Source organism: Telmatherina bonti (assembly GCF_933228915.1).
Source record: "Telmatherina bonti genome assembly, chromosome: 23".
In the NCBI taxonomy this organism is placed as follows: Eukaryota; Metazoa; Chordata; class Actinopteri; order Atheriniformes; family Telmatherinidae; genus Telmatherina; species Telmatherina bonti.
The window spans coordinates 9933837-9961181 of NC_136632.1; the positions used below are offsets into that span (position 1 = coordinate 9933837).

General features: G+C 41.4%; 1 protein-coding gene across 2 annotated transcripts in view; it reads left to right on the top strand.

Annotated features, from left to right (window-relative positions):
* chchd3a (coiled-coil-helix-coiled-coil-helix domain containing 3a) overlaps positions 1 to 27345 on the top strand; it is an 89133-nt gene that overhangs the window by 49649 nt on the left and 12139 nt on the right. For both annotated transcript variants that reach the window (XM_079263491.1, XM_079263492.1), the window contains 2 exons: positions 944 to 1027; positions 18156 to 18226. In XM_079263491.1, the coding sequence (XP_079119617.1) occupies positions 944 to 1027; positions 18156 to 18226 (155 nt within the window). The remainder of the gene's footprint in view (positions 1 to 943; positions 1028 to 18155; positions 18227 to 27345) is intronic.

The following is a 27345-nucleotide window of genomic DNA, read 5'->3' on the forward strand; positions in this document are numbered from 1 at the left end:
TTTACGCACACACAGGAAAGTTGCGTGTCTTGTCTTTGTTGCTGCACTTTGAAGGATTTTTGAATTGGATAAAGAAACATATAAGAGTAGTGCTAACTTGAATTGTGCTAAGTTGACTCGCATATGGGAGACAACCAGTAGATAAGCTGGTGATTTCCTCAGTTCTGATTGAGCCTTTGTGCTTATGCTGTTTACATTCTTCTTCATTTAAAGTCCCACGAGGTGCTATAAATTTTGCCCGCTCTATGAACCCAGATTACGTGTAGCTGTCAGTGTACCTAAATGCAAGTTAATGATAAAGAATTCCACAACTTCTATCAGGTGCTTCCCATGCTGCACATTTGGTGATTGTTGATAAAATAAGCTAATATGGCATTTTCATTTGTCTTTGGGCCTCAGTTGCAGTGCGATAGCGTTTTTCTCTCTGAGAGCTGATACATTAGGTCTTATCTGTTCTGTACATCACCTTGAGAGTCAGCCGTACGTTTAGTGAAGGTCACAGTCGAGGGGAGGACAGTGAAGATAGGTAGGCTGGGTAAATATATATGGCAGAACACAATGCTTGTTCTCACTAAGAACTGATGTTATCTTCTTGGCCTGATAGTAATTTACCTGAAGAGTGAACACAAGAGGACAAAAAAGCACCTGAAGTACCCACTAAGGCAGATCAGGCTCTTCTATGTGGTTTCATCAAGTAAAGCAGGAACATGTTCCCATCCATATCTCCCCGAATGTATCATGATTTACGAAAGGATGGTGTCATGTGTCTGTGTTTTCCGCTAATGGTGTCTCATCTGAGGTCTCATTAAGAAGTCCGCCGTGTTTGTGTATTCTCTTTTTACGTGAGTGTTACTCTGATCATTTTGTTAAAACTGGCAACGCTCCACTGAGCACATAAGTAATGGCTTTTTCTCCTCTGTGTGTGCATGTCTGTATGTTTTAGGCTAAGCAGCTGGAGGCCAAAGAAGCCGATCTGAAGAAGCAGGATGCTTTCTACCGAGAGCAGGTGGCCCGGCTGGAGGAGAGGGTAAGAAAGCTGTTTCACAAACCTTTAAAAATTTGTTTCTTTCTCTTCATTTCTTGTTCTAGTATTAAGAATCTTTCTTATATGACAGAGCAGTGATCACACTCATACACACTGCATTTTTAATTCAGTACTTGAAGATGTTGGCTCGATGAATATTGCAGTAAACCGACTGGCAACTTTTTGATTTTCAACCGAAACAGAGATTTGCTGTCTTGATAATACCAAAGCACAGCTAAAGAGAATATTCAAACACTGAGAGCAAAGTATTTAGAATTGAAGAAAGAGGAATTGCTTCATTCCAGATGCATTGGTGAATAATGCAGACGTTGACAAAGTTGCACGAAGAAAAGGGCTCAATTTCATCCAGAGGGCTTCGTTCAAATGGGTTCAAGCAAAGCACATCATATTTACTCTGTCACATCATCTCACCATCCCACTGTTTTTCTTCTCATCCTTAGACTCAAACTCTGCATGCATTCCCTAGTGTGGTGTGTATTGCCGTTTCCCCTCTAATTATCTTCCACTTATTGTCTTTTTTCCCCCACCTTCTGCTTCCAGCTTTTAGGATAAAGGGTTAAATCGCTTTCCTTCCTTCCTCTGTGCGTGTGTCCTTCTGTCCCTGAAAATGACACTACCCCGATGTTCCTTGTCAAACCAGTGTCCTATGGATTGGGACAAGGGTCAGCTGCCATGCTTAGTACACTTCAAATGGCAGCTCCATGCTGGTCCCAGTGAGAGATCCCTTCAAGGCAGGGGATCAGGGTCAAACACCCTGTTAAAGTGAGTTTAAAAAGGACACTTTCATGTGGTTTTCAAATCAGAAGTATCACATGAAGGATATAAAGCCCGATTTAATGTGCTTAACATGATATACTCATGCTGAGAAAGGAGTTTTCTCCCCTTCGGAGGGTGAAAAAAGTCAAACAGTGGAGATCAAATACAAACTTCACATTGTTTTGAAGACAATGTGGCAGAAAATGTTGTTTAACCCTCACACAAGTACAAAATATATAAATAAAATAAATTGAATCTTCATCTAAATTGACCTAATTAGATTTCTTGGCTGAAAGATGTTTAAGTGCAGTATATTATGTACACAAATCCTGACTGGAAATGGTGCTTTAAATGTATTAGACTTTTCCACTTTAAAATCTTTTAGTGTTTTCATTACTGATTAGACCAACAGGGCAATTCCATTGATTACCTTAAATTATAATAGCCTGAATTAGTTACTGGCTATTATGAAGTGTTTATTCTACAATACAATGTTGCAAATGTTTTGTTTTCACACATTGGTCAAAACACCAGTGATTACATAAATTATTCTGTTGCTCTCTTTGGAAAATAACAAGGCTGGAATATCAAATGCTAGAGAGAGCTGAAACAATATAAAATGTCGATCAGCTTTACTTGAAATGCCTGAAATCCATCTTTAAAACAGAGCTGTACGATTATTTTCAGCTTATTCTTGCATGATTACATCAGTGGATGCACTTTTGCAAATAGAAGAAGTGATGAGTCCCAACAAACGTGGGCAGTATCGACTCTTAAGCACCCGCCATCCATCAGCCGTGTTGCCCTGTGGTCAATATTCCTTAGATCAAAGTGTCAACAAATCACCTTCACACCTTAGAGAGAAACAGGAGTCAGAGCAAGGGTAGGACGGAGAGCTGGGAGACAACATGCACAGGTTTTCAGGTGAAGAGACACAATATTTGAACACAAACAGGGATAAGATAAATAAAAAGCCAAGAAAATGTACAGCAAGAGATTATTTGGGATTATGCAAGATTCTCACTGAGAGACTGTTTTCTAAAAGTTATTACAAAGTGGCATTTGTGGGTGAAGGATGTAAGATGAGCTCAAGAAAAAGGTTGTTGTTGAAGAGGGAGACAGAAGAATCATAAAGAAACAGAATAGTGCAGAAATGGTTGGAGAAGTCATTGCTGAATAGTAAAGAAGAGAAGTGAGCATTTGAAACGACAGATGTGAATCTCAGGTCTGCAAACAGGAGCAGCTCTCACACCGATTTGTTTATTGATTCAGGAATGAAATAACTAAATGTGTTGTCAGCCCACCTTAGCCATAAAAATGAGCATATAGAAAGCCCTTTATGTCTATTTGAAAACAATTTGACCAAGATTTACATCCTGTGGAGGTGGTAGAGTATTTTAAACTTTGTTAATTCCAATGTTTTCCTGATGGGAATCCCCGCACTGGGTCAATGCCGACTTAATCTGCTGGACCGTTGCCATGGGGATGGCTTTTGATGGGGTGGCCCTTGCATTGCAGCCTTTTGGCTGTGGAGTGGATGAGCCTACCTTCATTTGTGGCCGTTCCAGTGGTGACAGCCTCTGCGGTTATGGGTGGGATCCCCAGGATAGCCTTTCCTCGTTGCGTGCCAAGCCAGATGTTCAAATATTTCATTCTTTGTTGAGGAGACAAAAAAATGCTTTTAGAGTTGTGCTGTGCAACATGGGATCAGAGGGGAGGTGTGTCTGGAAGTGTTTGTGTGAACGATCATGTGTGTCCACATATTGGAATTCTTTGTTGTTGTAATATATATAAAGTAGGGCGATATGACCTTTTAGTAATATCCCGATATTTTTATGGTATGTCACGATATACGATATATATCTCGATATTTACCTTAGCCTTGCATTAATGCTTTGGTGCATACAATCACATCAGTAAGATGATTTTGTGTTTTATATTAAAACATAATTGTTCATACTGCATTATGATATGCTGATTTTAAACATTCATGCCAAAAGGATGAAATTGTAATGAAGCAAATTGATCAAAACCGTATTTATTGAACAGTTAAAGTAGTGGCAGAAACATGTCATTTTAAAACAAAATAAAGTGCCTTTGCATGATGTAATAAATGCATCGTATGAAATAGGTGCTCTAAGGGGTGACTTTTCAAATGATGAAATAAATTTGTGGTACTACTACCTTTTGTATACATACTTTGCATACGACAGTTGTTTGGTCAACATCCTCTCTCCGGTATCCAAACCACCACCAGATGATGGATCCTGTACTATTTTTCTTCAATTCTTTTCTTTTTTTGCCACTGAAACAGTCTATCCCTTTGAAAAATTATTTTGAATACCATTAAAACCACATTGTATAAATCAGCTTTGTCCTGCTTTATAAAACATTAGATCATCAATTATCAAATTTAACCAAAAGATTATGTTTTGTGGAATAGCTAGCTGCATGTTCAACCCTCTATCTGGACTTGAGACTGCCACAGTGACCCAAAAAAAGACACTTTGACAGAGATACATTTATGTTTTCTTATTTGTGTAGTTTTCTTACTTTTAGTTTAGTGTTTTGTTTTTTTTTGTTTTTTTAAGTTTTAGCTTGCTTTGGGTTGAACTATTATAAGGCTTTGCTTTATGGATACGTTTTTGAGTTGTCGTGTATTTTTTTTAATCGCAGAGTTTAGCATAGAAATCAGTCTTATATGCAGCAGATGCAGCATTCCTGCATGCCCCAAGCTTTGCTTACTGGGAGACCTTAGTGACATCAACATGGACCCCAACAACACACACACTATCCTTGTGGCCCTATGTATAGCAAAAAAAACTATCCTATTAAACTGGAAGTCCAAAAGAAGTATTAATCACTACAAAAATCTCCTGTTGGAACACATAAGTCTCGAGATCACATCTGCTTCCATCAAAAATGAATCGGCCAATGCTCGCTCTCCCTGGACCCTGCTAATTAATCACATCACTTAGTAGGACTGGGGGCTGGGACCTTGGCGGCCCTGGGGGGTGGATTGGGGGGGCTTGGGGTCCTTGGGGCGGGGCGGCTCTCGGGCTGGGGGTCTGGGCGGGTCATTGCTTTGGGCGCTGCTCGCCTGGCCGGCTTGGGGCTCTGGTGGCCCAGAGGCTGGGGTCGCTTGGGGGCGGGCCGGGGGGCCTGGGCTGGGTGGCCGGGTTGCTGTTGTGCGGGCTGCGTGGGGGGCTGGGGCCCCCGGGTTTCGGGGCTGCCTCCCTCTGGGATGGGGGGGCCTGGCCTGGACCTGGGGGGCCTTGGTCGCCTGGGGCATGCCCTCGGGGTCGCGCTGCTATGGTACCTGGCGGGTTCCCTGGGGATTGTGATGTGTCCGTAGAGGGATGGGGTTTGGTGCAGGTTGGTAGAGGGAGGGGCTGGGGGGAGGGGGGGGCGTAGGAGGGGGTGGGGCATGGGGGGCGCGGAGGAGGTGGGGGGAGGAGGGCGGCGTGGGAGGTGGGGGGGGGTGGCAGCAGAGGAGGGGGGGTGGACGGGGGCGTGGGAGGGAGGGGGATGGTTGGGAATGGGTGGGGTAGGAATAGGGTCCATGGCGGAGGGGATCCTCCCTCTGGCTCTGTCTCCTCCTGTCGGCGGCAGTCTTGGCGTTGCTGGTGGCACCGGGCCCCGGACCTGGATGGATGTCTGGGTTGGAGCCGGGGACTCTCCGGCCCCTGGAGTGTTGGCGCTGGGCCGCCGGGGATGGGGGGACAACTGGGGTGCTGCCTCCTGCTCCACTTGGCGGGCCGGAGCTTGCCCTTCTGCCCTGGGGCTGTCCCGGTGAGGTGGGGGCACCTACTGCGGCCAGCTGAGGAGTTGGTCGCCCAGGGGTCCTTCTGGCACAACCAGGGTCCTTCTCCGCTGGTTGTGCCCCTCCCCATGCCCCCCTCCTCTTCCGCCACCCGACATCATACATACAGCATATAGGGCACGGTGGGGCGGGTGAAGTCAGTGGTCCCGGGAACCCTAAGGGGCATTTTCCGATGGACCCCGGCGACCACCTGCCCCACTAAATTTTAATTGCAACATAGACACCAATATACATTTAGGATTTCGAGGGGACAGGCGAAATCTTGGCCATGGGGGGTGGACAGGAGCTACAGCGGTGGCCCTTGCCCATCCCCTCCCATTGGGGTCTTTCTCCCCTCGATTTTACTCACAACTTAGACACTATTACATTTACACAAGCAGCACACACACTTAACACACACACACACACACACACACACACACAGACACTCACATAAACAAGGGAATGCTGGGGAGGGTGGGTCTGGCTGTTTGACAGCAGCTGGTCCCACCCCCCCCACGGCCACCCCTTTTTTTACTTGCACTACAACCACGACCCACCCATGCACACACCACAGAGGCGGGCGGGTGGGGGGGCAGGGGTCTTCCTATGTCCCCTCTTCATGGGGAGCACTCGGGGTACGGGGGGCGGGCTTGGTGCTGGCCTGGGGGTTGGGGACGAGGGGGGCCCTCTGTCCTGGGCGATGCCTGGGGCGCATGAGGGGGCCGGCAGGGTCTCTGGTTGGCTGCATAAGTGTGTGTGTGTGTGTGTGTGTGTGTGAATGTGGGGAGTTCAGGTCTGGGGCCTGCAGTCCTCCGACTCCGGATGTCGCTGGGGGGGGATTGGTAGGATTGAATGGGAGGAGGTGTGTGGGAGGGAGGGAGGGGTGGGGCGGGGAGGGGGGGAGGGGGTTGGAGGAAGGGGGGGGGAGTGTTGGGGACGGTAGGGCTTGGGAGGAAGAGGGATGGGGAGGGTGCTGGAGAGGGGGGATAGGAAGCAGCGGGAGGGTTGTGGGGAGGGGTTGTTGGGGGGATGGTCTACGGACGTGTCCTTGTCCTTGGGGATCCCGCCCCTGGTATCGTGGTGGCGCCGGCCCGCGATGGTTTTGCTCTGGGTGGGCGGGGCCCGCTGGGTCTTGGCCGGGCTCTGCCGGGGGAACGGGTGGTCCTGGGGCCTGTGGGCTGCCGGCTCTCTGTGCGGCCAGCGCTTCAGCGCCCGCCGGGCCGGCTTTCCGTCGCCCTGTGCTACCCGGTGCCCCTGCCTCGTCGCGCCGGGTGGCGCCTGCCTGGGGGCTTCCACGGCTCTGGGCTCGGGGGACGGAGGCTCTCTCTGCTTTGCCTGCCCGGGCTCTGTGCGCGGTGGGCTTGCCGGGCCCTGGGGGCCTTGGTTTCCTCCTCTACACCTTGGGTCGTGGTCGTGCTCCCCTACAAGCACTCAGCTGATCTTTGATTGCATGATCACAGGTTGAACACTCACACGTGCATGCCCACAAAGCGCTCATCTTCCCATCTGCTTCCTACTAAATGTTGCTGATGAGTCTCTAGGTATGTTTAATAACGGTTGGTATTGTAATTGTTATTTTATTAATTCATTTTCTTTTTTTACTTTTTCATTTTTTTGTCTGCTTTTTAAATATTGTCACTATCCTACTTATGTCTTGTATTTTTTCAGTAATTTATATTGCTTTGCAAATACTGTAACTTTAGCAGCTTAGACACGCCTTTCTTTTCTGTCTCTCTTTTTCCTCCTTTCATTTCCTCTTCTTTTTTTTTTTCCTCTTTCCCTGCCAGGTCCAGCTCGGCCATATCAAGACTGACGATGATTGCAAAATGAGAAAAGGAAAATAAATAATTATTTTTTTTATTTATTTATTTATCATAATAATAAAAATATTCAGATTATCAAGGGCAGCTATTTACATGAGATGTCTCCCTTGACAGAGCAAATCTGTCTGGCAAAAATATGGCACGCAGATTGCTGTTCTGTATGCTGAGATGCTGGACAGGACAGGTTAAGAAGAAAAAAAAAAACTGTAGCCCTCTCTTGTTTTCTAAAAGAAAAAAAAAAAAAAAAGAAATCAGTCTTCTAATACAGGCAGAATGTCCTCGTATCGTCTCCAATAAATGGCTTCAGCCAGTTTTTAATTCAGGATTTGATTCCCCCTCCTTTCTGTACTTTCCAGAGACATGACGAGCTAGATAAATGTGCTTGTGTCACACACACAGTGGATGAGGTGAGTCAGTGACAGGGTGTGAATGTAATCAAATAGAATTATTTTTGCGTGACGGGAAAAACTTTGTAATTTACGTCCCACTTTGTAATCCAGAGCGGGATCAGTGGCGGACTTGGCTGTTCATTGTGACTGTAGGTGGAGTCGTGCAGGTGTCCTCTCTGCTCCTCTGACTGGCTGCAGCTGCAGCCGGAGCGACTGAGTGTTTTAGGACGGGGAGAGACTCTTGTTTAGACCATAAATTTACAATATGCACTTTAAAGTCAGCCGCCAAAACACCAGGAAAGTCTCCAATAACTCCAGTAAAAGTCGCTAGATTTGTCGCTGGTCGCTTTTCACAAAAAAAGTCGCCAGATTTAGCGAGAAAGTCGCCAAGTGGGCAACAGTGGCTACATGCTGCCTCTCATGACGTAGCACGTAGCTCACGTTATATACGTAACTAGGTGCGCAGCTAAAAACAACTGCGTGACAACAGGATACTCGAATATGACGAATATAGGCATTTTCTATATCGCACAGGAGACTAGCCACGATATCTCGAGTATATTCGATATATCGCCCAGCCCTAATATAAAGCACTTTGCACTGCTTCATGTATAACGGGTGCTACACAAAATAATTTGATTTGATTTAGATGACGGTAATAGTAGCCACCATGTGTTCATTGTGTGTGAGGGTTGGGAAGAGCAGTGGTGGTGTATTGCATGTGTTGTTGCTGTGTCTTAAACACTGTGGACTCCACAGGGGTGCCGCTTGTTTAGACTGCGTTAATAACCCTCCTTTTTCTGACCTCACTGCCCCTTTTGGAAGGCAGTTCATCCCCCCATGTAAGCCAAAATACCTTTTCCATGTTCGGTTCCTGTGTGTTTACTGTTGGCATTAATTTCACTTCCGAGTGAGAGAGCTGCACATGTAGTTTTGTAGGCATACTGCGGAGAATAAACAGACGCAGACATCAGCTAAATGAAGATAACTGGTCTTGAACGTTGAATGTATACCTTGAGATCCAGGTCAAACTGTTAATACTGTACACTGGTCAGGAACAGCACTGAAAACATCTGCTCATCTGTAGTCCAGATGTAGCACATCACTACAAAACATTTGCATAATGCAAATTGTTTGTTGTCAGACAAAGAATGATCAGTCTTCCTGATACCAGTTTAGATCAATCAGTTGACCTCTCGGAGGGCCTTTTAGCATTCTGCCTGGATTAAATTATTTCCATTACAATGAGCATAATTTAGTGCTTTTTAACCACTTGTGATGTGATGCAACGTAAAGGTGATCCAACTTTAGAAGCTGAATCAAGCCTTGAGGTTCCCATATTCTCCATGATTCTAGTCTCTCAGCTCAGGATCTGCACTAGCAGTTCAGCATTCCCAGTTTTATGTAGAAGATTTTTGGTTTTTAGACATCAGTAGTATCAGTTTCTGAACAGTAGTATTTATTGATTTTGCATTTGAAGAAAATGTTGTCACATCCAAATGAGATGCCAGTAAATGGTTGGCTCTTCCTACTCAGGCCAGTGGTGACATCACCCCTCGCTTAGAGCCTTAATGGGTTATCTGATGCAAACTTGACTGTGCTTCACCTAAAGGTTCAGGTGTTAGTCTTATAATTACATGGAATAGCTTGCATACAGTGACGAAGTAAAATGAAACATATGGCTACATTGCTGACCAGCTATAAAATATCAATATGGATGGCTTCTGTCTGTATATTTTTAGGTGCAAACTCATCCTTTTTTTTCCAGTGAGAATGCACAAAATTTGATTTCACTCTGAGTGTACTGCAATAGCTAAATCTCATCTCCCATCACATTTTACCCCCTCCATCTGTCCTCAGTTCCTCCCACACTTCAGGGTTCCCCCCAGCATCTCTCACACTTGCAGAAAGAGGCTGAGCGACCAAAAGCGAGCCAGAGGGAGAGAGATGGAATATAAGTCTGATATATATTACACGTCTCTTCCAATCCAACATGGCCATTCATCAGAAAGGCTTCCAGTGACAGGCCATCACCCAGCTCGCAGACAGCTCAGCCTGCTGCCTCGGCTGCTGCTGCTCGTTGGGGCCACAGCCACCAAATAGCCCCTAAAAACAATATCTATATATTTATTACATTTTCACTCAATACCTGCTTCGCTGTAAAACAATCTCATATTTAACAATCAACTTGCCAGTGTGTTTTTTTTTTTTTTTCTCACCATGTCTTATTCACCCTCCCTCCCCCTCACATCTTTGTCTGTCTCTCCCCTTTTCAGCTTTTCTTTCCTTCATGTTTTTCCCCCTCATGCCTCAATTTCTTTTTTTTTTCCCAGAAAGGCTTTTCTTCTCTCTCCTTTAAAAATCTTTTTCTTTTTTGTGCCTTGTATATCGATGAAATTGGATTTTTCTGCTCTCCTATGGAGGACAATCACAGCAGCAATTGCCATCTCATAGCAACGTTCCTCTGTTCTGTGAAAGGAAGAAATACAGGAGAGAGGGAGCATTAAAAAACAAACAAAAAAAAAAAAAACCAGTAATGGCTTCTATCTCAATCTCCATCTTTCCCTCTGACTTACAAACTTCATCTCCTGCTTTATCTGTCAATTCCTTTCCCTCTTTCTCTCAATCCCTTTGCCTCCGTCTCTTTGATGCTCAAAGTATTTCCACAGATTTGTTTAGCAATAGAAATATTAAGATAAAAACTGTATTTTTGTGGCAATAACTGTTTTGGGAAGACATTTTCTCTCCCTCATGGTGAAGCTGCCGGCATAATCTCTGCTGTAAAACTGGCGACAGAGTAATCCGGAGTGAAAACATGACAGCGTTCTGCAGTGTTAAATTATTATGTCTCCCACTGTTTGCTGTTTTAACCGCATGATGGGATTCTAGGGGATTTAACAGGAAGTCTCTTCAAGGAATGGTGATTTAACAACAACGGAGTGGCACATTCATTTATTGAAGAGAAAACGCAGTAGCTGTAACTTTCCACAGGCTAAAATCATTAATTCTTTCATACCGCTTTTGAAGTGTCAGCTTATAGGGAGCAGCTTGTTAAAACTAAGCCCCAGAGGTGTTGATTTCTGTAACGGCAAGTTTTTAGGCTGAGGTTGATTCTATTAAAAGGTCAAACTTGGAAAAAGAACAACCTTTCATGACTCGTATCACTTAGAAAACGTTTTAGTTTAGCCAGCAGGTTTTAGGGGTTTATTGGGAGATGGTTGTCACTCATCAATAACCGTCAGTACGTCCGATACTGGACTTTATAAGAAGTGAGCTTAGCACAAGCAGTCAGAACATTTATGTTTGGTGGATTATTTCTTTGTCTTAACCATGATTCTTGGCTCTAAATCTCACATCATTGGAAAGACTGCTTCCCTTTTGGCCACATTTGTACAGACAATCTGTTTGTTCTTGTAACTGAGCAGGGTGGAGTGTGTGACTTGTGTTGATGGGAAAAACCTGCCAAATCTGCCAATGCCATCAAACTTATTCTACTTTTGACTCTTCTTTGTAGTTGCTTATGGTTGAAGTCTGAAGAAACAAGACATGCAGCAGTTTAACCATTTATCCATTTCAAGGTGCAAGTTTTTCCCAATGACATGTCACCTCCATCTTGCAACCGACCTGTACTGTGAAATCTCTCCAGCCAGAAAGACACTTATCTTAACTCTTGTCATATATTTTGCTTTGCCCATTTCTCGTTTTTTTTCTTTCCTCAAATAATGTCTCCTATTTTTTTTTCCCAAATCCGCCAATGCATGCTTTGAAAATAGCCAGTATGTTGTTATCCACTTGCTAGCGTGTGACATGGTGTGTAAATTAAAACTCAGCTGCAAAGTCACGTGGCAACTGGGAAGAGAACATGTTGTTCGTGTGACTATAGTACAAACAAAACTTTCTGACTTTAAAAGTCAGCTTATGTAGTTTGTCGGTAGCATGTGGAGGATCCATACACAGACGCAACAGCCTGGTCACCAGCTTGGTGACACACTGCTGTGGGATGGCATCCCATCCTTCAACCAGCCTTTGTTGCAAGTCACCCAATGTGGTTGTGTTGGTCTCTCTGGCATAAACACCATGGGTGGGATCAGCTTGGTTGTGCTCAGACTTCAGACAATCCAATGAAAGACACCAGACCAGTATTGATAGCAGAATCAGGTGTTTGGCATTAGCAGAGGAGATTAGGCAACTTTTTCATGAGCACAACCCACATACTCAACTCTGCTCTGCTGCTCATCCTACAAGTTGATTTTCCTCACATAAGGGACTTTTTTAAAGATAAATCAACAGGCTTGTATAAGATTCATTGCTAAGAAGGAAATAAATAATCCACCAACCAAGCAAATGCATTGTCCTTACTTTTTCTGCTTAGTTTAAAAACTTGAACATTAATATTCAGCTGATATAGGAAATAAATAGAAATTTGAAGAACTCGGCTTCTCTTTTTGATGGACATTTATGAATAAAAGATAGATACTGCTCTCAAAATGATCTGGTTTTAGGGATGCACATTTTTTCAAACAGATTACAAGTACTTATATTTGAGTACTTGCTGATACCTAGTACCAATATGATTCCTATTAAATCCCATAACAGTTTACTGGTATGGAGTGTGGCACAAAATGTCTTATGGGACAACTGAGTGGTTCATTGTGTGATATATCAAATAGTCATTCTCAAAATGTACATCTTGAAATGATCCAAAACTCATTGTTTTTTGTTGATTTGAATCATTAAAAAGCAGCTGCATGCCCAAAATAAGCGTCTCTCATGGAGAAAATGATGAAATACGATTTATAACATGACTGATAACTTTGTTGTCAATGTGTTTAAATGAACGTGTTTATTTCAGCAGATTAGGCCCTTTGCATTATTTGTAAATGCCCTCTGGGATAAATAAAGTATTTTTTTATCAAGTTCATTCACATGTTAATTTTAATGGCCCTATTTTGTTCAAATTGTTACGTAGTATTGGAACCGTGCAAGAGTACACGCATGTAGTATCGGCGCAATTTCAGTCAAATTGAAGTAAATTCACTGTCAGTCGTTTCAGCAACAACATTCATTTTCAAACTATTGCATGACAACAGCAAAAAAATCTGTATGTACTTTTAAGTGTTGCCTGAGTTCTGACCTTTAACATTTTTCCTGCTCCATGAGCCTTTGTTTGCAGCGAAGTTTAAATGATCTTTTCCTTTTTGATGCCATGCTGTAGGAGTATTGAAACATTACAAACACAATGCAAATACCACATCTGCATCGGGCATAAGCTATACCACTTACATGAACACAACTATGTGTTTACTGTGTGTGTGTTGTCCCTGATGCAAATGCAGACAAGAGTATTCTGTACTCTGCTTTTTTTTTTTTTTTTCCCCAACATTTACTCCTTTTTTTTTCTCCTGGTTTTACTTATTTATGAAGTGGATTTAAGAAGGTCTGCAATGTGCACACTTTTTATATTCTCGAGTTTACACTTGTGATGATGTACGCTTACGTTGCACTGCAGATGAAATGAATGAAAAATCTGATTGTTGGTGATCCTTGGATCCCAACCTGAGTAAAGTTTAAATAAAACTTAAAAGTGAATTGCATTTTCTGTTTTGTAGAATAAGCTCAAAACCTGGTGACCAGCTTCGTAACCCTCCCTATGATCAAGCTACTCTGATTTAAACAACTGTCTTGATTATTCTCCGTAAAACCATAATATTGGTCATGGTGGGTCTTCGCCCCATGTTGGGTCCTTCTGCTCAGCAGCAGATAAGACAGAGAAGCCATCAGGAAAGGGAGTTGTTTGTTTTATTCATTAAGAATTGGAAGATTTTTCTCTAAATGGAGCTTCAGCATGCATTGGGGTGCCGCCTCTATCTTCTCCATATCGCAACAGTGCATTAGCAGTAATGACTTAATTTGTCTTCGGCAGCCCCCTACCAGCATTCTGTTTTGCTCCAGATGAGCTACAGAACCTCGCGGAAAGCAAATGGAGTAAATGGGGTGAACATAAACAGAAGCCGATTTTTCCACGAGGTGGTAGATACACGATTACACAGGAAGGTAATACACTGCACGGAGTTCCTTCGGCTATGTGGTATTGTTCATCCAGGGATGAAGCAGGGCTGAACAGCGGACACCGATCAAGACGTTTATTTTCTTTGTCAGCTTCTAAAGTTTGATCAATTTTGAGCCAGGTCTGTTATCTCAAGGCCTGTAAAATTTCAGGGTTAAGTCGTTTGGGGCAACAGCTGGACACCACAATTTCAGACCACTCAGTAATCACAGAAATGATGCTCTTCTCCCCTGGTGAGTCCCTGTTCATGGCTAGTCACCAGGGTACATGTAGACACTTCAGTTTGTGCCTCCACACATGTTCCCATGCAGTTTGTCTTATGCTTCTAGTTGTGTGCAAGGAAGTGAGTGTGTTTTAGTGTGTATGTGTGTCCATGCATTGAAAATGGATGTGCAATCATGGACACACATGGTCTTTTGTCCTCTCAGGTGGATTAGCGTGCTGATTATTGCCAGCTCTGCCATTTAGGCAGGTGTTATTACCTTATACTTAGTATTCCAGACAGAGACCCAAACCTGGCTCGGGCTACTTCTCCTGCAGCTGCTTAATCCCAGCATCCAGGAGAGATCTTATGCTCGCCTCTTTAGCATCCCCCCAAAATCCCCAGTTTAGTCTCTGAGTAACTTTGTTTTAAATCGTTCTTCCTAACTCCAGACACTTGCTTTGTTGAAACTGAAAACCTTTTTCAGTGCCGAATGGCTGTAAATGCACACTTCCAAGTTAACTCTTAATATGGGACATTCAGTATATTATTCACTGAGAAATCAGTGGAGTCCTACTTGTTTCCACATATTATTACAATTCTACGCATGTTTGAGCTCATCAATTTTTATTACACTGAAAATACATTTTAATGTGTCAAATACAATTTTTGGTCACTTAAATCCTTCTCAATATTCATACATGAGCCTTATGGACACAAAGAAGAGCAAATCCATATTAATGTAAATAAGAATCAAATTAAGTTTCCCTGCACACTGTGATAACTCAAAGTACTCTCAAACCAATGCAATTCATTTATACAAGCGTCTGTCCAGATAAAGAGGACTCAAACTAGAATTAGACCTTTTGTCAGTGTCATGTCCCATCCTGTTTTACCTCTACAACACATGACTATTGATCTTTTCAGCAGCGCAGTTCATTCTTATTGATCTTTGCTGAACTATGATGGATGCATTCCCTGCATGGAGCTGAAGCCGGAGCAGAAAGCAGCCAAAAGCTTAAAGTTGTCACATCCATGTTGTGTCTATGATAGACTTTTTGGTATCCAGTAAATGTGATGCAGATTAGTGCTGATTTTCTATTTTTCTGTAGTTTTTTGACATGAATAGGAAGATGCATTTTTTTCTCTGACTGAATACTTTTTTTTTCTTTTAAATTATGTGAAGGTCTATTTATATTTGCTAATTACTGTAATAGAAGTTTTCTTCCAAGGTTGCATCATTAGTGATGGCCATTGTATGGGTTCCTTCTTTAAGGATACTTGTCAATACGTCTTTTCATTACCTTTCCCATAATTATATAACATAAATGCATGAAGATTACAGCTACGAGTTGTGCTTTTTCTGTCCGCCTCTCTGTTATTGTCACTGGTAGGACAAAAAAATTCAAGGGGTCACGCCGCTGACGCTTTCCTGGACTATTTATATACTTTAAAACCTCAAACTCACTTGCTGCAGCCTGTTGATTGTGTTGGTCACGCCACTTTGCCATCTGTCTGCTCATAAGAACTGACACCATTATTTGATCTGCTGCCACTTACTTGAAAGCCTCAGTTTCACTTATAAAAGATATTGCAGCTCAATGCTCAGCTTGATATCTCCTGTGGTTGCTTCTGCAGCCAAACGAACCTGGGAAAGGTGGCTCAACATGCATGCAGGAACACAATAGCTTTTAATGAACATCATATGAAAATTTTCATCAGTTTACCTTAATAGGAAAGCAGCAGCCACATTCATGCAAACCTAAAGTTTAACTTGAATGTTAAAGTTTTTCATTAACTAATTAGTAGGTGCAGATGTGATGTTTTACTGGAAAGTGATTCAAAATATTTTAGAGTAATTGGATGTCATTCACTACGATTAACACTAAAAAAGAAACATTAATAAAACCACTAAATGTTGGCACCTCACCCATTATATCGTCATTGGATATTTTTCCAACAAAATTGTCTTTTTTTAAATTGTTTTTTAATTGATTTATCGCTAGCATCCCGAAAATATCTGCGTATGTATACATACATTTCAGTTGCATCATTATGAAGATGGCAGCTGTGCCTCATTTTCACATATAAATGTCATTTGCACGCCAACATTCTTGTTTTAAAAAAAAAAAAAAGGGACATTTTTATATCTTGTTCAGTCTTCGATAATTTTGAGTGAAGCATCTAATAAATCTTGTATAAAGTATAATTATTGTTAGTGCTAATACCCAGTTTTCACACACACCGGGTTGAATGTTGGACCCAGTGCTTTCATTTTCTTTTTAGTATGTCACATCTATAGTTTTCTGTGGGAGAGTTTATAAAAACCTAAATAGAAATAACTAATATTAATATATATTTTGGTGTTCAGGAATCTTTAACACAGTTCCAGTAATTCATGAAACTATTCTGCTGAATAATTGGTTCTAAAAATGCTCAATGACGACTTTGGGCGTATTAGTAATAACGAAAGGGCTGACCTTGTGCATCCAACTTGTGCTATCGACTGACAAATCTGCTCAAGTGACATTGACTATTTGATTACTTAGGAGCATAAATTGGAAGTTATTAAAACCATTGACATATTTGTCATTCGGACTAGGGTTTTTATAAAGACACACTATTCCTTTCATGTGAAAAGGTTGATATATTAACAGATTTATTTTATCCAGTTCTCTTGGTGTTAGAGGCAGGAGGCCACTTCTCTGATGCATATTTATAATAATTTGTTTGTAACATACCTGAGTTTCTTCTGATGTTCATCTATTTTGCAGAACATCAGATTGTTAAAACTTTCCCTGCAATCTATGATTTGATAGCAGTGGATGTAAACAAACTCACTACTCTTTACTTAACCAGCAGCTGTAAGGGATACAGCACTGCGTTACTTACAGTTAAAACAATATTTTGGCGCTGACCAGTCCACAACAGTTTTAATTTCGACCCTTAATATCCACTCTAAAGACATCATAAAATTTATGTGTTGACCATTTCATCATAATCTAACACATTGTTGTTTCTAGTTGTGTAAATATTCTTTTCATATGAAACAAGTTTATACAAGTATTACTTTATATATCCTGGGATCTTTTGGAGCAAAAGCCATTTGAATTGGAGGGCACTACTGCTCCATCAACGTCATTCTGCTCTCCATCATGCTATCTTTCACACTTTACAACTTCTGTCTATGTGATCATAAATGTGCATAGCAGCCACTGGGGGCTGACAAGAAAGATCTTCCCGAGCTTGTATAAATGGTGCAGGAGCAAGGTTATATGGCTGTGTTTGAGGAGGTAATTTAGGTTGAGTGGTCCTGCTATGGGTTCATTTGCTACAGGTCACTGGGGGATTCTGACCACTGGACTGTACATTGTTGACTAGCGACCCTGTGGCCTTACAGGATTGCTCTCTGTTATTACAGGAGTCTTTTGTCAGAGGATAAGGACAAACACTCATAATTCACACACACACCTACACTTTCACACACAAGTGCACGACACACATGCTAAGGATTCAAGGTATAAGAATGGTCCCAAGAAAAGGTAGATATGTGGAGTCGCTCGTAAAGTTACATATTGATAGAGCTGTTGTGTACATTAAATTAAAAATGTAAACTTGTCCTCCATTGGATCTAGCAATTACACCTCGTATGATCTCACCATCCTAAACTTTCTCTTGCAAGATGCCTATATCAACCACTCTACTGTGCAGCCCACATTTATCCATCAGGAGTTTGATGTTTGTTACTGCAGAACTAAATTCATCATTTCTCTACTTGCACATAATTATATTTTCTTAAGCTTTCCAAATCTTATATTTGCAAAGATTTACTCAACTTGTAACCTGTGTTGTGATGAATAAACCTAACCAAATGAATGCTTGCACTTGTCTCCATTTGACTTTGAGTTTAAGAGATGAGGTATGAATTGCTTTCACCGTAGCAATCTCATGAAAACATCATCCTGTTGAAATGTTTCATTTAGTCTAAAAAGTTTCATCTGCTTTCTTTTTTTTTTTTTTTTTTAACGGCTTCTTGTCACTCACTGACTTTTCCATTTCTCTCGACAGAGCTCTCATTTCTACAAGGTCACCACTGAGAACTACCATAAAGCTGCAGATCAAGTGAATGCAAAATTCAAGTAAGTTCCTCCGCTGACAGTCCTTGGCATATTACTGGTTTTAAAAAGAGGAAAAAAATAGAAGTAACTTTGAGAGTGCTGCTGAAACTTTTCCATCTAAAAGTTTCCTGCAGTAGCTTTTAGCAACCATGAGCTTCTCTAAGCTCAGTAATGATCTGAAAATGATCCTAATTGACAACAAAACAGGGAAAAGCTGAAATAGATATCATGCATCCTTCTAGAAATTCCCACTGTCTGAAAGATTATCAAGTGATTGATGTGAAGATTAGGTCGAGAAGACTGAGAAAACACTTTGATTTGTGGCATTTTCAAATAAAAATGCTGTGGTCGTATGGTTTTCTGCTAACTTCCTGAATTATGTCCAGATTATTTATTCTAAGAATAAAGGGATATTTATTTGATCAAAATAACTTGAAAAACAAGCACTCTGAAATTTCTAAAAGAAAAAGTTTTTTTTTTATTTATTTATTTTTTTTTTATGATCTTTTAACTAAAATGAAGCATTTAGTGAGGGTAATACGTCCTGATGGACCACTGAGTATGCTATTGAATTATGTTAGCCACATTCCATCCTACATCTTTCAATCAGAGCCACATTAGTTCGGCCCATTACCTGTTGTTGATGATGCGGTTCGCTGATAAGACTGATCACATGCTGATGATAGTAAAGACGACTTGTTCTAGCTTGATATTAAACTTCAAATAAGATTTTTTTTTTTTTTTTTTTTAATCAACGAAAGGGGATCATTTCCCACATCAAGATCGTGGAAACGAAGGAAAAATGAGGAGTGATGCATTAGTCAGTATGCATACTTCAATTTGCTGGTTTTTCATTGTTTACTGCAGTAATGAAGAAGCAGCATGATGCTTCTGTGCTCCACATGTCTGGAACAAACTCCCACAAAGCATCAGATCAGCTGAAACTCTGTTTATTTAAATCCAGGTTAAAAACTCACCTCTTCTCAGCTGCATTTGAACAGTTTTCATTCAAAAGTCCAGACCTGCATTGTTTCTTTTAAGTTGGACATTTAAAACTTGCTCATGTTTTTAATGTTGTTCTCTTCTTTCTTTTTTCTGTCTATTTTGGTTTTAATTTGAATTAATGTACCTTACCTTCTAATGTTTTAATGCCTCTTTAAAGCACTTTGAATCACACAGTTGTTGTGCTATACAGATGAACTAGCCTTACTTATAATGGTTAGGAGGTAATACTAAACACCCAAGCTGTCATGCATGTCGCTTATATCCAACACATAGATGTAACTAAAGAAGTCTCCAAATCCCTCCCCATTCATGTTCCATCTGTCTGTTAAATATGAGGCCATTAGGCTCCATAGTAATGTAGAGAAAGTGGATGAGGAGCCTGCAGGAGGTGGGGGAAGAATGGGCCCTGGCTCTGAGCTCATCTCCAGGGAGGCTAGGCTAATTGTGTTAGCTTGTCATTAGCCAGCGCTAACACTGGGATCATTGTCTCCCTCAGAAATGCTGGAAACTGATTAGCCTAGCCCACTAGGGGCTTAGCGCTAGACTGGTAGAAGCCAGAGCTTAGACTTCCAAAATTATATTAAAGGAAAGAAAAAAGATGCAGTGGAATAACATTAGTGCAAAATGACAACGCTAACTCCCAGCCAGCGTTGAGCTCATGTGTGGTTAGTCATGTGACACGGGGTGTTTTTGCACAAAATTCACCGATTGGTGGATTAGATTATAAGAGGTGCATTAGCAGGGCTGTGACTGGATTAGAACAGTGGAAACACCGCTTCTTCATGCACAAACACAATGTTGAAATGGCGGGAAGGTCTGTTGTTACTAGGCGGGAGCAGGGATGCATTGAGGGGATCAGAGCAAAGGGTTAATTGGATTTAACGGTCAGTGTTCGGCCCATCCTTATGTGCACAAGTTCATGCATAATGGCCTGTTTGTATCCATCTCATAAGACAAACAGCTTTTGTGTGCACAATATGTGTGCTTCCACAAAGCTCTTATGACAGAGACCCTACAGAGATAAGATGCTATCTGTCTGTTGAGTAATAAGAAATATTTCTTGTCTCACAGAGGCTTTTGATTTCCTCAGAGCTGAAAATGTCCCCTTGAGATAAAAGGGGTGAAAAAAGGAGCTGGAGCTTTATTAATTCTTGATAGGACCATTACCATTTGATATGTTAATTTGAAGATCTAGCGTGTTAGAGATCTTTCTTAAAATGTCTTTATTTCCACTGTAACTTATATCAGTGCCACTGCCAAGAGATTGTGAAGGCTGATATAATGGTGCAGTTTATTATTGATGTGGTTGAGACCAGATGTGCACGTCTGTCAAGGGTTATTGCTTTTTATGGCAAGGTTTCAGGAGTGGGTCAGAGCTCAGAGGTGCATTACTACCACTGACCTGCACTGCACCTTTTCTTTACGTTGATGCGCTCCACTACAGAATACAATTAATACCATATGAAGCCTGTTTGGAAGCCAAGTGATTTGTTCATTACCGGATATGCTTTCAGCAGGTGGCTGTGGCACATCTGTTCCATTTGGTGCCACAGCCCACAGTGATCACTTTCAGAGGCGATGCTGAAAGAAATAAATGAAAGTGTGAGAGGTGGGGACTCGGGAGTGGTCAGGTGTCTGCACACAGCATGGGGTGCAGTTGTTGTGTGTGATCCAGCTGTTCGCGGCTATTCTCCTGCACTATTCCCAGCAGAGTTTTCTGAAAATGATTGAGCTCTCCCAACTGGAATGCTACTGCATCACTGTGCCCTCATTATATCCACTCATGTACAGTCACACACTCACAAAAACACATACACTAAACTATATATGGACTAATGTGTCTAATTGCACAACTTCTTATACTTTAAGAGGACTATCAATAATAGTAGAAGGAAATTGGGGTAATTTTCCTTCATATTTGACATCATCTGAGGTGGGTGTGACCAAATATTATACTAAAAACTGAAAATATACTCCCCTGGAGCTTCAAATTGCAGGATATTTTTGTACTTTTAACAATGTAGAGAAAATGCACAGGGTAATCATGTCTCCAACTTATGACTAAATATGGAACTGATAATGTATTTTAGACATGTACACATGGCATCACAAGCCTATGTTCACTTTCCCTATGATGCTCATTGTAGATACGACCCCCCCTTATGCCTGCAGAAGCAGATCTACTTTCTGATTTATATGCTGCCATATTTGCCACTAGTTGTTTATCAGGGTCTGATGTATTATCGCACTGTCCTGCTCTGAATGCGTGACCTTTACTGTGCTACATGTGTGTGATTCTGCACAGCAGGACGAATACACACATGTATATCTGCATTGTAGTCTGAGCGTGACGTGACCAAATGTTGGCTTTAGCCTGAAACGTAAGCCTGACGGGCTCGGAGGAAAATGTTAGATGTGTGATAAGGAGAGAGAGAAGGAGTAAAGAAGCGTGCATAGTCCTCAGTCTCCTGTCAGGACTTTAAACGTCTTTGTTAAAGCTGTTCGCTCTTGGTTTGACCCGGGTCCCTGCTGAATTGAGACGCGACGGTGACATCACACGTTGGCGAATAGGTGGCTTTGACACGACCTTGTAATGCTAAAGAACCTGAGACTCACATTGCCCTTCGAACTCTCAATAACTTGGACGCTCAAGTATTTTTCTTTTCACGTTGGCAGTTGTAGAAGTTCAGAAAAGGCCTGCCTGACATTTCTCTTTGTTTTCCTGATAAAGTGTGTATTTTTTTGCACATAAGCCAAACATTTTACTTTCAGCCCGAACGCTGCCACAGTCATCCCTCCTCTCCTTCCTAAGGCTGCACACTCTCCCCCCCTTATCTCATTTTTATTCTTCTTTTTCTTTCACACTTTCTCAGTTGACAGTACCAGCAGCCACGCTTCTTGCTTTGTCTCCACACACACACGCAAGCACAAAGGTGGAGTGAGGAGGAGTGGAGCAAAACTTGTTGAATGTTAATGGCTTGTTGTTTTTCTTCCCAGCACTGCTGTGCTGGTCAAGAGACCATGCGTGACAGTCTGTCTTTTCCATGATATACAGGGGGGAAAAAAACCCACTCATCCTTTAGTCACTAACATTCAGATTTCTTTTTTAAATTACTTGAAAATAAGCTATCGGACTAAAAGTAAAACCAAGCGGTTAGAGCTTGGGAAGTTTTTAAAGCGTGTTTTTTTTACATAAGTATGTTACAGTAGCAGCTAAATAGATTGATTGTTTCCAAGATCTAGTTAAAAAAAAAAAAAATTCACGTCTGCTTTTAAATATGAATAAGAAAGAGAAAAATAAACATTTCTTTTTGGTTAAAATTGATCTGTTTGTGATAAAATTTCAGAATAAATGAGACAATAATTTAACGATGTTTAATGACAGAGATAATCACAAACATGTGCGCCATGGTTATTTCTGTCCAGTCGGTCAGAAGACCAGACACACGTCGCGGTTTAATGACCCCTCTGTCAGGTGAGGGTGAACCACAATCCTGTATCTAGGCAACCTGTGCACAAGCACAAGATGGTCAGCTGAAGAGACAAAAGTCAATATCTGTTTTAAAAGCTCCGCTTTTGGTCTTAAGAGCTTTGCTGTCCTGGCTGTAAAAAAGCTGGACACAATTCAAGTGACCTGTGTGGGCGCACACATAGATGCAATGCACGTACACACTGCTTCGTGTCATATTTACTGACTTTGCTGTACTGACAATGGCTTGGAAAACACTCACATCTTGCCTTTCTGCACGTATTTTCTGCCCACGTGTCCATATGTTTTAGGCTACATTATCACAAATTAAGTATAAGTACAAATTCAACATGCTGACCAATGTTGATGTGTTTTTTCATTATTTCAGTTTGATCAATAGGTTTGTTCAGCATTATAGTTTAATCAATGAAGTGATGTGGTAAGATGTTGCATTAGGGATGTAAATCAGTACAATAAAGCCAGTGGTTTTAGTCACATTAAACTCTTGTAAGATCCTTTGGAAGTACCGCGACATTAAGACTAATCAAGCAGTCTTCTGAAACTCCCAGCCTCGGCCATAGATTCTCTCACCAGACAATTATCAGAAATATACAGCCATTCAGGTTCAGGAAGGGTTAAGTATGTGACCTGTTTGATTGCTATGATGTCAATTAAAGGCCTTTGCACTGATTACAGAAAGGAACGGAATAATTTTCAACCTTGTATTTTTCATATGAAGTCCAAGGGAAGCAAAAAATGATTAAATGTGAATCATTAAGATCTTAAAAAAAATATATATATATTTTATTAGGAGTCAGCTGAAGTGTTAAACTGGACATATTTTAGCTTGTTTGGCAGATGTCTCCGGTCTGAGTTCCGCCTAAGGCCGGACGCCAATGTCCTCGGAAGAATATGGATACAGAAGGTCAGAGCGGACACTCGCTCAACTGCTTTTTCCTCACCCACTCATCCTTCTTCGTCTCCCTCAGTGCTCGCTTAATGTAGAAACAGTGTTTTCTGTCTTAATTTAAATCTCCTTCTCCCATTCCTGTCCGTTAGTGTCCACTCCCGCTCCCACCTTCACTCCCCCTCTCCAGATTTTTTACCCCTCGCGTGCTATTTTTTTTTCTTTCTTTCTCAAATCCCTCTTTTTTCCTCTGCCCCTTCCTCTTCACCTCTCAATTTCTTATCCATGCTGATGGATTTCACTGCAGGGGGTCACCCAGGTCTCCTTTTTAAAAAGCAGCTTGAGTGAAATGTGTGTCATTTTTCTCCTTAACTGGATCATTTGTATTTATTTAGTCCTCTTATTTCTGACGCCTGCCTTAACTAGAGAGAACACGAGGCTTTTTAAGGGGGAACCAGCACCCACCCTTTAACCCTATTAACCCCAGAGCAAACCCAAATGATGATAAATAGACAACATGGTGATTGGCAACGCAATCTGTGCTCGGTGAGTGTAATCCATACCATTGATGGAGTTGCAGCAAGTGTCTTTTTTTTTTTTTTTTTGGTGTGTGTGCTGTCTAAGCAAAGGAGTTTGATATGATGTGTTGCCTGAACATTTTATTTATTTTTATATATATATATATATATATATATATATATATATATATATATATATATATATATATATATATATATATATATATATATATATAATTTTTTTTTTTTTAAATCCTGTCAGAAGATATTCAACTCTCCGACATCAGCTGAAAACATACATGCAGAAATATTCTTTGTTTATGACTAAATGCCACTTGGCATTGTGTCTCACTGTAAACTTTTTTTTTTTTTTTTTTTTTTTTTTTACTTTGGGGACATTTTTTACTTTATCAGAAAGATGACAGGAAATAACGGACATTTGACCCTCCCAACTAAACTTCACCTAAGATTTTTTTGGCTCGTTGTTATCTTAAGCCCTTCGATTGTGTGTTCACATTGTCTTTTTTTTTTTTTCTCCCATGTATGAACAGGCTGGTAATGCCCCGAGGGAATGTTTCATCCCTGCTCCTCATCAAGAAAACGCTCCCAAACAAGTTTAAAATGGGCTGACACCCCAGTAACAACACGCTTACAATGCACATCTTCACCATCCTAAATGAGCTTTCGTTGTACATTTCTTTCCCTCATATCATATAATGTGGGAACAGAAATCACAGAAGTGACTATTTAATAACAACGCTGCTACCCAGAATTAGCTCTGTGCAGACTCTGCGCTAAAAGCTGTTGAACGCCATGTGCTGTAAGCATCTGGCCTCTAATGAAAGTCATCACACACAGTTTGCACTTTGAGTCCAGAAACAGTTTTAGTAATCTGTTTACTCAGGATAATTGCAACATGAAGGAAAATAAAGTCATCAAGCAGTGAAGGTGATTTTTGTGGTGCTCTCCCCTCTTTGTGATGGGAAAACGGCAAATTAGAGATGAAACTCACTCATTTGTCAAACAACTACTGATGTCAATCAGGTATTGACAATGTAGCCTGATCTATGCTCCTTATATCAGACAGAACTGTAAAACAGTAACTCTGTTTCAGATTTTTCTGCAGTGATCATTTGATAAAAACATCCTGAATTTTCAGTCATTTCCATACCTGATTGTCATATTTGTGCCATGCAAAAGAAAAACAGCATGAAAGCAGCATGCTCCTCCATTTGGCAGCAATTTTTTTGGACTGTAGCACAAAACAACAGAAAGATGATTATTATAATGGAAAAGCAAATAAACATCACCTGTTTAAATTGCCTGCTAATGGACAGCAGCTTGAGATGATGTTGGCTCTTCCCAAGGCACTTTTATTTCCTCTTTCGCCTTGAATCCTGGCTTGTAACTCACATTTCTTTGTTACAAAGATTCCTATTTGGCAGGGTTAATAAACTGTACAGGCTTCCGCAATTATCTCCTCGTTATTACTCAACCAGTAGTGCGCCGGCATTTGTCCAGCATCCTTCTAGATGACTGGCTGAAAGGTGCGTTCTTGCACCTGAATTGTAAACATTTATAACTTTGTATGCTACCTATTAGAACGGACAGTGTCTTGCCTCAGATGTGTGTGCATTCCTCTGAACTCCTTGGTGTCCCTCTGTGCTTTTTCCCCGCCTTTGTTCAGAGTTGTAATGTGCCTGAAATGATGACAGATGAACGTACTGGTTTCCACACTTTGTATGGCTATCGAAGCATGCTGTATCAGTAACAGAGATCTATGAACGTCGTTTTCGTGTCCGATGTTACAGCAGATGGTAGTCATGGTCAATATATGTTGGCTTGAAAGATGGACTGGTACTGTTCCTCGCACAGTCCATTGGCATAACACATGCATATTGTATGAAAATCCAGACATCTATTTCAGTACATCCCCCCCCCCCCCCCCCCCCCCCCCAGGTTGAAGTCAATATGTACTTTGAAGAATGTACCCTTGGTCATAAACCCATCAGAAAATGTCCTCGGTATGGAAATATGCTGACCTGTGCAGCAGGAGGCTTGAAATAAGGAGCTGTATTAAATGATATACGGACACCTTTAGGATGGAGACAGACTGTAGAAGGAATAAGTAGGTGATCTGTTCTGCTTTATAACGTGTTAAAGTGACAACATGTTCAGTTTCTCACATGATTTCTCAACCTCATCATGTTCTCTCCTAAAGGAAAAGTACACAGAGGAAGTATTTCCTCTGCTTCTCCTGTTCAACAATGTCATTTTGCTTTGCAGCATCTCTCCAACACACCTTTTCCTGCAGTTCATCCTCACCCTTGCTGTCCAGTCATCTTTTGTTCCACTCTGTGATTTATCACACAAAGCCGCGGAACTGTAACGTAGATATCTAAACCAAGCTCACTCCTCCCTCTTATTCATCTGTCAGTGGATCAGCTCTACAGAGACTTGGTTTATATGTGTGTGTTGGGGGTTGGGCTGGATGAGGAGTTGTTATGGAGACCTTTACTGCTACTGATGGCAATGAGTCGAGACCCCGATGTGACTGTTTGGATTTACTGTCTCAGGGGTAAAGTGGAGCAGTGTGCTCGCTCAAACACACACACAGCGCAAATAATAACGAACTGCATGCGGCTTCATGTCTCCTAGCATGTGGAGTTTTATTAAATATCCCACGAAGCCGCTGGGATTGACGAAGGGATTAAAGGACAGAGAAACAAAGAAGATATAGGTGGTTTTTAAAAAAAGAAAGAAAAGGAATAACAAGAAAAGGGTTGGCAGGTTGGAAATATTTATTAGCAATGGTTTTATAACTTGGAGATCAGTGTGTAAAGAGTTTATGATTGTTAAACAAGCCTCTTAAGAGGTTTATCAGTAAAGCATTGAGTTTTTTCTTTTGTTTGTTTTTTCTAATTATTGTTCCTCTTTTGGTTTTTGGTGAATGTTTGCATTTACAGCTTCAGAAGAGTAAATCCTTCCAGGTTTAAAAACCTCACAGCTCACACCCCAACATAAGACTTAGACGGAGACGGTCAGGCACTCATCGCTCCGTACAATAAACACAATAACTTTTCAACCTTCATTGAGATATGCCTAAAGCTCAAACCTAATCTTTAGGTTAAAACTGCATGGGGGATCACTGGAAAGCCAGTGCTCCTACTCCAGACATTATTTTTGGAGACCTACTTTTTGTCAGGCCAGCGGGAATTTAGCTGACCCCTACAGTATGTTG